This window comes from Aotus nancymaae, unplaced genomic scaffold (genome assembly GCF_030222135.1).
Source record: "Aotus nancymaae isolate 86718 unplaced genomic scaffold, 86718_ANA_hifiasm-v0.15.2.pri h1tg000008l, whole genome shotgun sequence".
NCBI classification, from domain to species: Eukaryota; Metazoa; Chordata; class Mammalia; order Primates; family Aotidae; genus Aotus; species Aotus nancymaae.
This window is the reverse complement of record NW_026988419.1, coordinates 62,998,515-63,011,839: the sequence shown is the minus strand read 5'-3', so window position 1 is coordinate 63,011,839 and position 13,325 is coordinate 62,998,515. Positions and strand designations below refer to the sequence as shown.

Sequence of the window (13,325 nt, the reverse complement as noted above, 5' to 3'; positions counted from 1 at the left end):
TGGAGACTTAGAATGTCATTGAAGCAGCATGACTGTCTTTAGAAAAAAAGGTTTTAGCCATTATACTGCATCCTGCTGTCTTATCCGAGGAATAACACATTTGCCAGAGGTGCTTTCCTTTAGATTGCTGCCCCAGTCAGAAGTCAAGTACTTTGGTAACTACACTTTTGCTATATTGATTGAAGAAATAGAGTACTAACACATATACAACAAATTTGTACTCAGATTATGTGGCTGGATTTCTGGTGCTGTACTTAAAACTGAGTAGTCTGCTTTTACTTACATGTTCCCAGCATCTGGTAGTCAAAATGCAGAAAAGCTATTGATAAGAATAGAAATGTATACATTTGTTTTATAATTGTCTTAGTGTTAGACTGAACGTAAAATATTAATAGTTTTCCACATTAATATTTACAACAAACTATATTTTATTATGGAATCTTTAGATTTTTTAACCTTCATTGAGAAAAATGTTTCCGCTAATGTTAATTAGCTAGTAACTGCTGTTTTCAGTGTGCTTCAATTACAGTATGTTGCTTGATTATATGTTATAAAATAAACTTAAGGTTGCCCTAGGCTGTTAGACTCAGTAGTTTTATGTTAGCTTATAACCTAGAAGCAAATTTCTTATAAATTTGTGAGGAAAGGAGAAGATAAAAGTGAAAAATGAAGCTCTATCAAGATATTTGTCTATTTTATTATGCTTGCTCATTAAATTAATCTGTTTCTGTTTCTATTTTTTTTATTATGCGACTTGCAAGTGAAAAGTTACCAGTCCAGAATGTTTCAGAAACATGGAATGTTTCAATTATACCTATCACTACTGTCTAATAATTGATAGGAAACATTTGTTAAGTGCTTACAATGTCAGATGTAAAACCCTAAGGTCTGGGTTAGTAAAATTCATACTATATCTGTCCTTAAAAAGTTCAAAGCTCAATGGAACAATTAAGACAAATGATGAAATTCTTTACAACTCAGATTTAGTCAGTAAGTCAGTCTGCTTTGTAAGGGGCATGTAGTTTTAGGGAATTTATTATGATATTGTTACCCAGTAGTTATGTCTACAATTTTTATATGTTTATCTCACATGAGCCTTTGTCTGTTTTTCAAATAATTCAGCAAAAATATTTATAGATTCCATAACTGTTGATATTGAAGAGTTTTTTTAAAGAAGTATTCCTAAGTTAAAATAAGATTTCCATAAATAAACCTTCAGGCTAACAAAGATACATATTTGAGTATCTAACATATGGACATGAAGTTTTGAATATTTAATAAAATAAAGTCAGTTTATTATACTGAGTACTCATGTGAAACTATTTTGAGACATTTCTATTTATTTAAACTTTGATGTATTGTACTAAAGCCAGTCATTTCTCTGTTTGTCAAACTGTAACCATAAAATTGCACTTCAGGAATTTTTAAGCAAGTTTTTTCTGATTTTGTTAAAATCTTTGCTCACATTTGCTTTTTAAAATATCTAATACAGTTTCAATATAAGTTATACAGCTCAGAACATAAACTAAACCAATATAAAATAAGGCAAGTAAGATGGATAACATATGGCATCTTTCTTGCCATACTCCTTCCTTTCTGGTGGAAGTGGAACTTTTGAAAATATAAGATAATACTGTTTAGGAGCAAAGTTTTAATTTTGGTCTCATTGAAATAATTGTTAAATTGCTTATTTCTTTGCAAATTTGTACTTAGTTTCAGAAGCCAGGAGTTTATCAAGTTTGTACAAGTTTTTTGGAACGAGTTTTACAAGATAAAATAATTTTGCTATCTTCTCGTTTTGTGATTAGACATTTAAACCAAGTATAAAGCTTAGGTTAAAGATGTCGGATAGAAAATAGCATATATACTATATATTTGATTTGAAATGTACTTCGTTCATAGGCCCATATAAAGACAGTTTAAGTTAGCTGACACAATGTATACAGAAAGCAATAACAATTTGATCATGTCAAGTGTATGTTTGTCTTAAGGAAGTAGAGTAAGTTTACTATATTTTTTCTTGCTCATGAATTAATTAAATGTAGATTTTACTTTTCCAAAGCACTGAGGCTTTGAAACTGGTGATTATTTATAGTGTTCCTTTGTGGAAGGAGTGGATTTATAAATTAAAATTGTCTTCTTTTACCAGTGTTTATTTTGATTTAGTTTATTTGTAAAGTTAGTTTAGTTCTTCATGGAGATCTGTGTTTTGATTTAATTAATAAATAGAAAATAGGTATCTTTAACTTTTGCCTAGGTTTATAATATGCCACCAAACATCCTTAATAAACACTGAAATAAATACCTGTATTTGGGTAATACCTACAATAAATACTGAATGTTAATGAAATTATTACATAGCATTGAACCTTTAGGTATAAAAAGAGCTTGGATGAATTAACTGTAGTTTAGTAGCAATTTGGAATGTACAGCTTTTTTATGTAGTTTAATCCAATGTTTTAAAAATAGGGCTAGTATATTTTCAAATCACTAGTGAATTAGTTGAATTGGGGAAAAGTCAATAACTTTTGTAAATTAAGGTTTTTTGAGATCTATTCTTTCCTTTTAATTGATACTAATTTTCTGAGGAGTTGATGTTAATTTTCTATTAATCATTTTAGGTTGTGTCTGAAAAAAATTTAAGAAATCCAAATGTACTTGATTTTATTAAGCTGGCTGCCTTTGTCAAAAGTCCATTGCTGTTTGCTTAAGATTTCTAGCTTTTGCAGCAGAGAATAATAGTGCTCTTAAATTGGATTTATGCTAACTTTTAAGAAACATATTTGTTCCAAGCAGTCTAAGAAGTACAGAGATCCATGTCAATATTCAGAATTCATATTTTCCTTGAACAGAAGGTTGTGATAAAATGGTACATGGTGTGTTTTCATTGCCTGTTGAAAGACTTTCATGCAGTTAAAATAAGCATTTTGATGGTGGTTGAATTAAGAGTTTTTGTCAGTCTCTTCTCATCATGGATGATTAGACTAAAACGTCTGCTTGTCTTGACTTGAGATCACCACAGCTTCAGATAACATGCTTTGTGATTGAAGGTCGAAATATTTTGAATTCTAATAGGCTGCCAGATGAATTGCTTGAAATAGACTGTAAAATTTCAAGGCTTCCTTTTCCATCTGCTGTGAAAAGAACCATTGGGAATGGTTGAGCTTGATGATCATAGAATTACTGGATGGTGATTCTAAAACCCTCAAAGGGAAGTTGCTATGGAGATCTAGTTCCAAACTGTGAAATGATTCACCTTTGAAAGGCTGCAGGGTCTGAGAAGCTGAACACATCATTGTTCAGGTGGTCATTGGTTAGGAAATTGCTGGTGCCTGTGTAATCAGCACTCCTGTGGTAGTTAACGATCTAAAAAGGTTTGTTCTGAATGATGTGGGACAACAGCAATGTGCATAAGATGGCTTCTCTCAATCATGGTTTGCTCAGTCTGGTGCTTGTAAAAATACAGCAAACTAAATAGCACAGAAATGAATTGCTTTATTGAGAGAATCTTTCAAAAACAAAATTTTGAATTGATGAGTTTAGCATTTAAAATAAAATGGTTCTTTTTGAAAATAAAGTATTTGCAGAAACATGCATTGTTTTCTTTATTTTAAATCACCCCCATACCTCTCACTTTTTGTGATAAAAAGCTCTTTGTCTCTCTAGGTATAAGACCTTACCATGGTGAAATATTTAGCTTTTAGTATCCTAGAGTACTGTTTCAAAAGCCTTCTTGCATAACCACAGGGGCACCTGAGAAGGAGCTTAGCAAAGCCCCAGTCATTGAGAATGAGTCTAGGAAAGTCCCCAAATCATTAGAAGTAGAAAGTAATTAATCCCCTTGTAGCAAATTGTTTCCCCTCAAATTGTTTTTTAGTATGCATATTTGTGACATGTATTTTAAATTGATGTCTTTTCCAACTTTTGTTTATATTACATCGACTTTCATTTTTATTTCCAGAAACCTGAGACCAAAATAATTTTTGAAATTCATTTAAAAGCAAATTATTACAAACTGTTACTCTCCCATGTTAAGATTTCAAAATAGGTAACATTTAATCTTAATTTCATATCAGCCTATAATGTTGAACTTTAGTAATCAAGTATGAAACCTTATCAAACATAATATATATATATCAAGTTTGTATGGTATTTTCTCCAGACATTATTAAGGTAAAATATACATATAACAAAAATCATATATTCTTAGTGTACAGTTTGATGAAGTATATTGTACATAGTGGTAGATCCACTGTCATAGTCAAAATACACAATGTTTCCATCATCCTAAAATGTTTCTTTGTATCCTTTTGCAGTTGATCCTCTCCCATAACCCTTATCCTTAAGTACCCATGATCTGCTTTCTATTGTTATATTTTTATATTTAGAATTCCATGTAGTATCTTTTAGTATGTAGTTTTTTCTGTTTGACTTTTTTTAAACCTAGCATAATGTTTTTGGTATTCATTCATATTGTGTACATTAATACTTTCTTATTGCTATGTACCCTTTAATATTATCACAATTTGCATATCCATTCATTAACTGGTAGATATTTGAATTGTTTCCAGTTTTTATTTTATTTTATTTTATTTTATTTTATTTTATTTTATTTTATTTTATTTTATTTTTAGCTGTAAGTTTATTCAATGCAAAATAATCCTCTCCAATTTTACTGAGGTGGCTGACCACGTCCACGACCAAATCCGCCTCTAAACTGGAATTCGGTTGCTGACCCAGCCCCCGCCTCGGCTTTCTTGTCGGCACCAGGTGGTACAGCACTCCGTCTGTAGGTATCTCTGTCAGCTTCCCCTCTTGTGAGTCTTGCAGGTCGCTCACCTTCCAGACCTTTAGGCCGAGGCCTGCCTGTCTCTGGACGGCTGCGGCGTAGGGTGGCAGGCACGATCTCTGGGGGCAGATGGAGGTAATCACGGAGATACTGGATACCCTCATTGGTAAGGTACCAGTAGAAATGTCTCCAGGCAAACTGTTCCTTCACGTAGCCTCGGGACTTGAGAGACTGCATGGCCTTCATTACATGAAGGTTGGGCACGTTCTTGTCTGCCAGCTCCGGGTGCTTAGGCATATGGACATCCTTCTTGGCCACCATGACTCCCTCCTTAAAAAGGAGCTCATAAATGGCAATCCGGTTCTTCTTAGGCATCAACATCTCGGCGACCGTAGGGTCCGGGGCTGGGGCTGGAAAGGAAGGGCAGTTTTTATTATTATGAATTATTTGTGTAGAAATGTTCATATGGATATATGTTTCTATTTCTTTTGGGTAAATATCTAGAAATGAGATTGCTGAAGTGTATGGTAACTGTATGTTTAGCTTTATAAGATACTGCCATACTGTTTTCCAAAGTGACTATAACATTTTGATTTCTCACCAGCAATATGAGTTCCAGTTCCTCCACATCCTTTCTAATACTTGATATTGTCAATTGTTTCTGGTTTAGGCATTATAGAGAATATTTCATTGTGGCTTTCTTTTCTATTTTCCAGTCAATTAGCAATGACCATCTTTTCATTTGCTTACTTCCAAACTGTATATCTTCTTTGGCAAAGTATCTGTTTAAATCTTTTGTCAATTTTTAATTTTTTTTTTTGTCTTATTTTGAGTGGAAAGAGTTCTTTACATATTCCAGATACAAGTTCTCTGTCAAGTATATGTTATATGAAATTTTCTCCTAATCTGTGGCTTTTTTTTTTTTATTGTGTCTTTAAAAGAACAGAATTTTTCATTAGGATGTTCATTTTATCAGTTGATTTTCTCTGATATTTGTGTTTTTTGTGTCCTGGTTCAGAAATCTTTACCCAGCCCAGTGTTACAGATATTTTCTTTTGTTAAAGTTTAATATTAAATAACTTTAGCTCTTACATTCCAGTCTATCATTCATTTCTAGTTAATTTTGCATATGGCATGAAGTAAGGTATTAATTTTCTTCCATACAGATGCATAATTTTTCCAGAATCATTTGTTGAATATCTTTTCTCTCAATGAATTAACTTGGCACCTTGTCAAAAATCAATTCACTGTTTTAGGAGGTCAAGTGCAGATCTGTTTCTACACTCTATTCTTCTGTTCCATTGATCTATTTGTTTTGACAATACCATACTGTCTTGATTACTATAGCTTTATAGTCAGTCTTAAAATTAGATAGTCTAGGTCTTCTGACCCTTTTCTTATTTTTAAAGACTACTTTAGCTTTTCTAGTTCCTTTGCATTTCTGTATAAATTTAAGAACCTGAAAAAAAAAAAAAGCTTGCTGGAATTTCATTGATTTTTTACCTTAAATTGAAACTGTCAGTGGAGACTACCAATCCATGAAGGTGATAAATTTTTAAATTTATTTAGGTCTCTTCTTAACAGTATTTGGTAGGTTACAGAGTACAAATCTTATACATATTTTGTTAAATTTATCCCTAGGTATTTAATATTTTTCTGCTATTATAAGTGATATTAACAGATTTTTTTAGAGGTCCTTAGTCAGGTTAAAGTAGTTATCTGTTATTCCTAGTTTGCTGAGAGTTTTTATCCTGAATAGGTGTTGAATTTTGTCAAATGAATTTATCTATTGGAGTGATCTGGTTTTTCTTTTTCATTCTATTAATATGGTGAATTACATAGACTGATTTTTGAATGATTAGCTTTTGTTATTCCCAAGGTAAACTAACTCTGTCATTATAAATAAACCTGTGTGCTTTTGGATTTGATTCAATGAAAATGTTTTAAAGGATTTTTATATCTGTGTTAATGAGGGATTATTGTTTCTGTGGTTTTCTTTTCTTGTGATTTTTGTCTGAATTTGATACCAGGGTAATATTAACCTTGTAAAATCACTTGAAAAGTATTTTCTCTTTGATTTCCTGAAAGAGTTTTTGGAGGATTCATGCCATTTCTCCCCTAAATGCTTGATAAAATTTACCAGTAAAGCCATCTAGGCATGGAGTTTTCTTTGTGGGAAGGTTTTTATTTCAAATTCAATTTCTTGAGCTGATGTAGGACTATTCATATTTTCTGTTTCTTCTTAGTTCAGTTTGGTAATTTGTGTCTTTCTAGCATTTTGATTACTTCATTTAAGCTGTCAAATTTATTGGGCATAAAGTTATTAATATTCTCATTATATGTTTAATGACTTAGGACCTATAATGTCTCTTCTTTCCTTCCTGATGTTAGAATGAAGTGTAATTTTTGTCTTTCTTGATTCGTCTGTCTAGAAGCTTGTCAATTTTATTGAGCTTTTTAAAGGACTATTGGTTTCATCAATTCTTTTTTCTTTGTTCATTTCCTGTTTCACCAATTTGTTCTCATATCTTTTATTATTTCCTTCTTTCTAGCTATTTGGGTTTAAAAAATTATTTAAGACCTTTTTTAACAGGTGCTTGCAATTTGTTGACTTCTAAAAAAATTAAGTTGTAAACTTTTATCACAGCTTTAAAATGAAGTTCTTAAAATCTTAACTTGAGCAAATATAAAACAATTTAAAAACCTTTTTTTTAAAGGCAGATTGAGAAAAAACAGGCTTAAAAAAACCATGTTTGTTATTAACAAAGAAACATCTTTAGGTAAAAGTAATAAAAATCTCATGCTGCATAGATAATGCAAAATAGTTCTAGTTATCTGATCAATGGATAGAAAGCAAGCACTTAAGGTCTTCAGCTCTGATCTTTTGTTCATTTCTTATTTCTAGAATTTTATATTCATTTCTTCTTGTTAGATGACTGAACAGTATGATAGTAGAAAGCCTTGGGAGGCTTCTCAGCTGGTAGATCTGACTTTTTTTTTTTTTTTTTTTTGCCACTTTGCCATCTTGTCATTTAGAGTTGTTAGTCCACTTTTTGCACTGCTGTAAATAAATACCTGAAGCTGGGTAATTTATAAACAAAATAAGTTTATTTTGGTTCATGGTTCTGTAGGCTGTACAGGAAGCATGCCACCAGCATCTGCTTCAGGTGAGGCCTCAGGAGCTTACAGTCATGGCAGAGGGCAAAGGGGGAGGCAGCATATCACATGGCGAGAGAGGGAACAAGTGAGATGGAGCAAGAGAAGAGTGCCACTCTTTTTTTTTTTTTTTTTTTTTTTTTTGAGATAGAGTCTCACTCTATCACCCAGGCTGGAGTGCAGTGGCGCAATCTTGGCTCACTGCAGTCTCTGCCTCCCAGGTTCAAGCAATTCTCCTGCCTCAGCCTCTGGAGTAGCTGGGATTACAGGCACCCACCACCATGCCCAACCAATTTTTTGTATTTTTAGTAGAGACTGGGCTTCACTATGTTGGCTAGGCTGGTCTCAAACTTCTGACCTCGTGATCCGCCTGCCTAGACCTACCAAAGTGCTGGGATTACAGGTGTGAGCCAGTGTGCCCGGCTGCCACTCTCTTTTAAACAACCAGATCACACTGAACTCAGAGCAAGAACTCCTTATGGTTGAGGACAGCACCAAGCCTTTCATGAGGGATCTGCCCCCATGACCCAAGCGTGTCTCACCAGACCTCACCTCCAACATTGGAGATTACATTTCAACATGAGATTTGAAGGAGACGAAACAGGCAAACCATATCAAGAGTTTTCAGGTTGTCTGTACTGGTACTTGAAGTTGTAGTGTCACTGTTGCTGAGGTGGCTGCTGACCTTGGGTGTCATCTCCTTGATTTTTCTTTATCCTTTTCATTTCTGTCCTCTCTAGACTACCTTTGGCAGAGGGTCCCTTCGGAATCGTAGTCTGTATCCCCAATACCTATTCTGCCTCACTGGCCTGCCTTGTTCTCTTGCACCCTGGTCGTGGGTACCCTTCAGCACTTCTGCCCACATATGGGGTCTCCACATGTAGGAAGGCGGGAACTTTTCCTTGCACTAGGCCCTGCCTGTTGGGTCTGGCTTTCAGGAGCACTCTTTTCCCTGGTTCTTTTCCCCACTCTCATTATTACAGTAATTCTGCTGGCAGTTGCCTGGAGGACCCCTAGGAGGTAGATAGGGGCTAAATAGGTACAATCTGCTGCACATTTACTGCCTTGAACTGGAGCTCCACCAGGGCCTACAGTGTTGGCTGGCTGCCTCAACATTCTTTCCTCCTTCAGCAATATCAAACTCCACATCTCTCCAGCTCCTCCACTGCCAAGGTGTTTCTTGGGGTTATTCTTTCTGGCAGTCTGATGTAAAAATACATCTCACTTGGTGTTATTATCCATTTCTTACGTTGAACTGTCCTACTGTTCCCCAAACTTTCCTAGTGATGACCTTCTTGTCCCTGCTGGACTATATGAGACCACCTCGGCCCTGCTCCCGGTGCTGGGCTGGCTGTAGGCAGTGCTGAGGGCGGGGGCGCCAGCAGCTACTGGGTCTCCCCGGTGTTTGTGTTGGTGGTGAGTGAGAATGGTGGTGAGTGGGGCCAGCTGCGCGAACTGCGGCTCCTCCCGTGTGAGGCCCTGAAGGCAGTGGTGGATGGGGACTGCTCAGGGCTCTCTGGAATCCGCTCTCCTCTCCTGCTGCCCATCAAATGCCTGTTTGTTTTTAATTTAACTTTTTCTTTCTCTAATTTCTTAGGGTTAGAACTCAGATTATTAATTTTAGAGCTTCTTTTCTAATATAATTAAAGTTACAAACTTCTCTCTAAGCACTGCTTTAGCTGTATCCCACATATGTTGATAGGTTTTATTTACATTATCCCTTAGTTTAAAATATTTCCTTATTTCTCTTATGACTTCTTTGGTTCATGGATTCTTAAAAAGTTTTGTGTATTTCCAAGTATTTGTAGCTTTTCTACCATTCTTACTGTTATTGATTTTTAATTTAATTTTTTTGAGACGGAGCCTTGCTCTGTCTCCAGGCTGGAGTGTCGTGGCACAATCTCAGTTCACTGCAACCTCTGCCTCCTGGGTTCAAGCAATTCTTCTGCCTCAGCCTCCCAAATAGCTGGGACCACAGGTGCGTGCCACCATGCCCGGCTAATTTTTGTATTTTTAGTAGAGATGGGGTTTCACCATGGCCAGGATGGTCTCGATCTCTTGACCTCGTGATCTGCCCGCCTTGGCCTCCCAAAGTGCTGGGATTACAGGCGTGAGCCACCGCGCCTGGCCTTTAATTTTTCTATAATTAGGGATTTCAGTCCTTTTAAATTTGAGACCTGTTTTTTGACTGTGTGTATTCTGGGCCAAATGAACTACGTGCTGTTGAAACGAATGTGTTTTGTTATTATTGAATGTAATGTTCTGTAAATATTTTGTTCAAGATGATTGATAGAATTGTTCATATCTTCTGTGGTTTTACTCATTTTTTAATCTAGTTCCATCAATTTAGTTAAGAGAAGGGTGTTAAGATTTCCATTTCTGATTGTAGAATTGTTCATTTCATATTTACTTCTGTTAATTTTGGCTTCCTGTATTTTGAAGCTGTCATTAGGCACATACACATTATGTGTATATTATGCCTATGTGAATATTATGCCTTTTGGATGAATTTACTTTTTTCTCATTTAAAAATATGCAGTTATTTTTATTTTGAAATCAATTTTATCTGATATTAATACAGTTACTATAGCCATCTTATGCTTACTGTTTTCCATCCATTTACTTTCAACCTATCCCTGTTTGTTTGTTTGGAGACAGAATCTTGTGCTGTTTGTTACACAAGATAGGGTGCAGTGCCACAATCATGGTTCACTTCAGCCTCGAACTTCTGGGCTCAAGCAATCCTCCCACTTCAGCCTCTTGAGTAAGTAGGACTACAGGCTCATGTTACCATGCCTGGCTAATTTTTTAGTCTTAAGTTTTTGTAAAAATGGGGTCTTGCTATGTCGTCTACACTGATCTTGAACTCTTGGCTCAAGCAATCCTTCTGTCTCAGCCTCCCAAAAGTGTTGGGATTACTAGTGTGAGTCGTTGTGCCCAGCATGTCTTTATATTAAAATCATATGTTTATCCGGAGCATATGATTATGTTCTATTTTGTTATCAATTTTGATAGTCAACACCTTTTAAAGTGTTTATTCCATTGTCTAATAGAATTGATAGGTTTGGATTTGTATCTTTTTGTGTTTTATTTGTTGCTTCTGTGGTTTGTTACTGTTTCTCTACATTTTTTTTTTTTTTGATTATTTGAACATTTCTTAGGATTTTATTTGAATATTCATCTTGGGTTCCAACTAGATTTCACTTTTTTAAAGTGATTGCTCCAGCAATTACAGTATATATCCTTAACTTTTCAGTTTGTTTACAGATGCCCTTAAGTTTTTTTTATAGTTTACAATTTATATTGTATTGCTTCATGTAATATAGAAAACTTACAAGTATGTAATCCCATATTCCCTCCCTGTCTTTTATGCCGTAGTTGTATATAATACTCTACACATACTATAAATCCCATAATTTAAAAATTGAGATAAAATTTACATTATCTAAAATTAACCATTTAAAATGTGCATTTCACTGGCATTTAGTACATCATAAATGACTTTCATTTAAACATATATTTGTATTATGAGGAAACCATAAGAAGAAAAAACAAAAAGTCTTTTGCACTTACTTAGATATTTGCCATTTTTGATGCTTTTCTTTCTAAGAATCTGAGGTTCTATTTATCATTATTTCTTTTAACTTTGAAGACCTTTCTATAGCATTAATTATAGTGCAGGGCTGTTGGCAATGAATTCTCTTAGTTTTCTTTCATCTGAAAATGTTTTTATTACAAGATTCATTCTTTAAGAATATTTTTGCTGGATATAAAATTATTGGTTGACAGGTTTGTTTTACTTTTTTCTGCACTTTAAAAATATTGTTGCACTCTCTTCTGTTTTTAATTTCTAATAAAAAAATCAATGATTAATTGAAAGGTTTTTTTTTGCTTCTTTCAAGAATTGTTCTTTACCTTCAACATTTGTGTCATACCTCTGCTATTGTATGTCTTAGCATTGCACTTCAATTTGTAAATTTCGTTCGATAAATTGTGTAAATTTTTATTCATTAATTCTTCAAATTTTTTTTTCTTCCCATCTCTTTCCCCTCTCCTTCTAGAACTTTAATTATATGAATGTTGGAAGCAAGCGGGGTGGCTGACGCCTGTAATACCAGCACTTGGGAGGCCGAGGCTGGCAGATAACAAGGTCAGGAGTTTGAGACCAGCCTGGCCAACGTGGTGAAACCCTGTCTCTACTAAAAGATACAAAAAATTAGCCAGGTGTGGTGGCGGGCACCTGTAATCCCAGCTACTCAGAAGTCTGAGGCAGGAGAATTGCTTGAACCAGGAGGCAGAGGTTGCAGCTGAGATCACGTCATTGCACTCCAGTCTGGGCGACAGGATGAAACTCCGTCTCAAAAAAAAAAATTATATAAATGTTGGATTATTTAATATTATCTAGCAGGTCTCTAAGGTTCTGTTCATTTTTATTCTGTCTTCTGTGTGTTCGGATTAGTTTCTGTTGATTTATCTTTGACAGATTCTTTTCCTCAGTCATCTTAACTTGGTTGTTATATCCATATGTGTGTGTGTGTATATATATATATATACACATAAAGATATAAAGATATTGTGTTTATCAGTTCTAAATCTGCCTTTCTCCCTATCCTCCTCTCTTCTTCTTGTCTTCCTTCTCTCCCATCATTTCTATTTCTCTTCTGGGGGTGCCTGTCTCCAGTTCATTGTGTGCATAATTTACTTTTGTTTATTAAGGATAGTTTTAATAGGTACTTAAAATTTTTTCTCAGCTTCTTCCAACATCTGGATCATCCCAAATTCAATTTCACTCGTTTTCTGTTAGCATTATGCTTGATTTTTCTTAGGTAATCTTGGATTGCATCCTGGACATTATGAATTTTATGTTACAGTGATTCTGGGTTCCAGTTTTTCTCTCATATGTGTAGGGAGTTTGTTTTGTTTTTGTTTTTGTATTAGTAGACAATTGGACTTGAACTGCAAACTCTATTTCTTAGGTGGCAGCTCCAATTTCACTTCAACTTGTCTTTAGCTGGTCTGCTTTGAGTCTCCCCTACCTATGCATGGTTCTGGTATCAATCAAAGAGATGTGTAGACTGAGGGGATTTCTTCTATTTTTCCTGTCTCTTTTGCATTCTCCCATTGCCGTAGTTTCCCCAGCTTTGGTTTTCTGCTTCTCCAGGACAGAAAGACTGTGATTTATCTACAGCTTGCACTGTGTTGACCATACTTGGTTGTGAGCCTTGAAAAGATGAATTCTGTTTATATGACTCCCCTTCTTTGAGCATGTGCTCCCAACCAGTCTTTCTGATTTCCTTTGTCCTCCATTGCCTTTAGGTAGCTGCTTTTTGTATCTTGTCTGTGTTTTATAGTGTTTTTCCCCACCAGGGTTGTCAGTGGT

General features: G+C 34.9%; 2 protein-coding genes across 3 annotated transcripts in view; one reads left to right on the top strand and one right to left on the bottom strand.

Moving 5' to 3' along the window:
• OLA1 (Obg like ATPase 1) overlaps nucleotides 1–13,325 on the top strand; it is a 175,471-nt gene that overhangs the window by 68,440 nt on the left and 93,706 nt on the right. The window lies entirely within an intron of this gene.
• LOC105724045 (small ribosomal subunit protein eS10) lies at nucleotides 4,629–5,209 on the bottom strand. The gene has a single exon (XM_064372863.1). It carries the CDS (start codon nucleotides 5,168–5,170, stop codon nucleotides 4,673–4,675), a length of 498 nt encoding a protein of 165 aa, XP_064228933.1. The 5' UTR covers nucleotides 5,171–5,209; the 3' UTR covers nucleotides 4,629–4,672.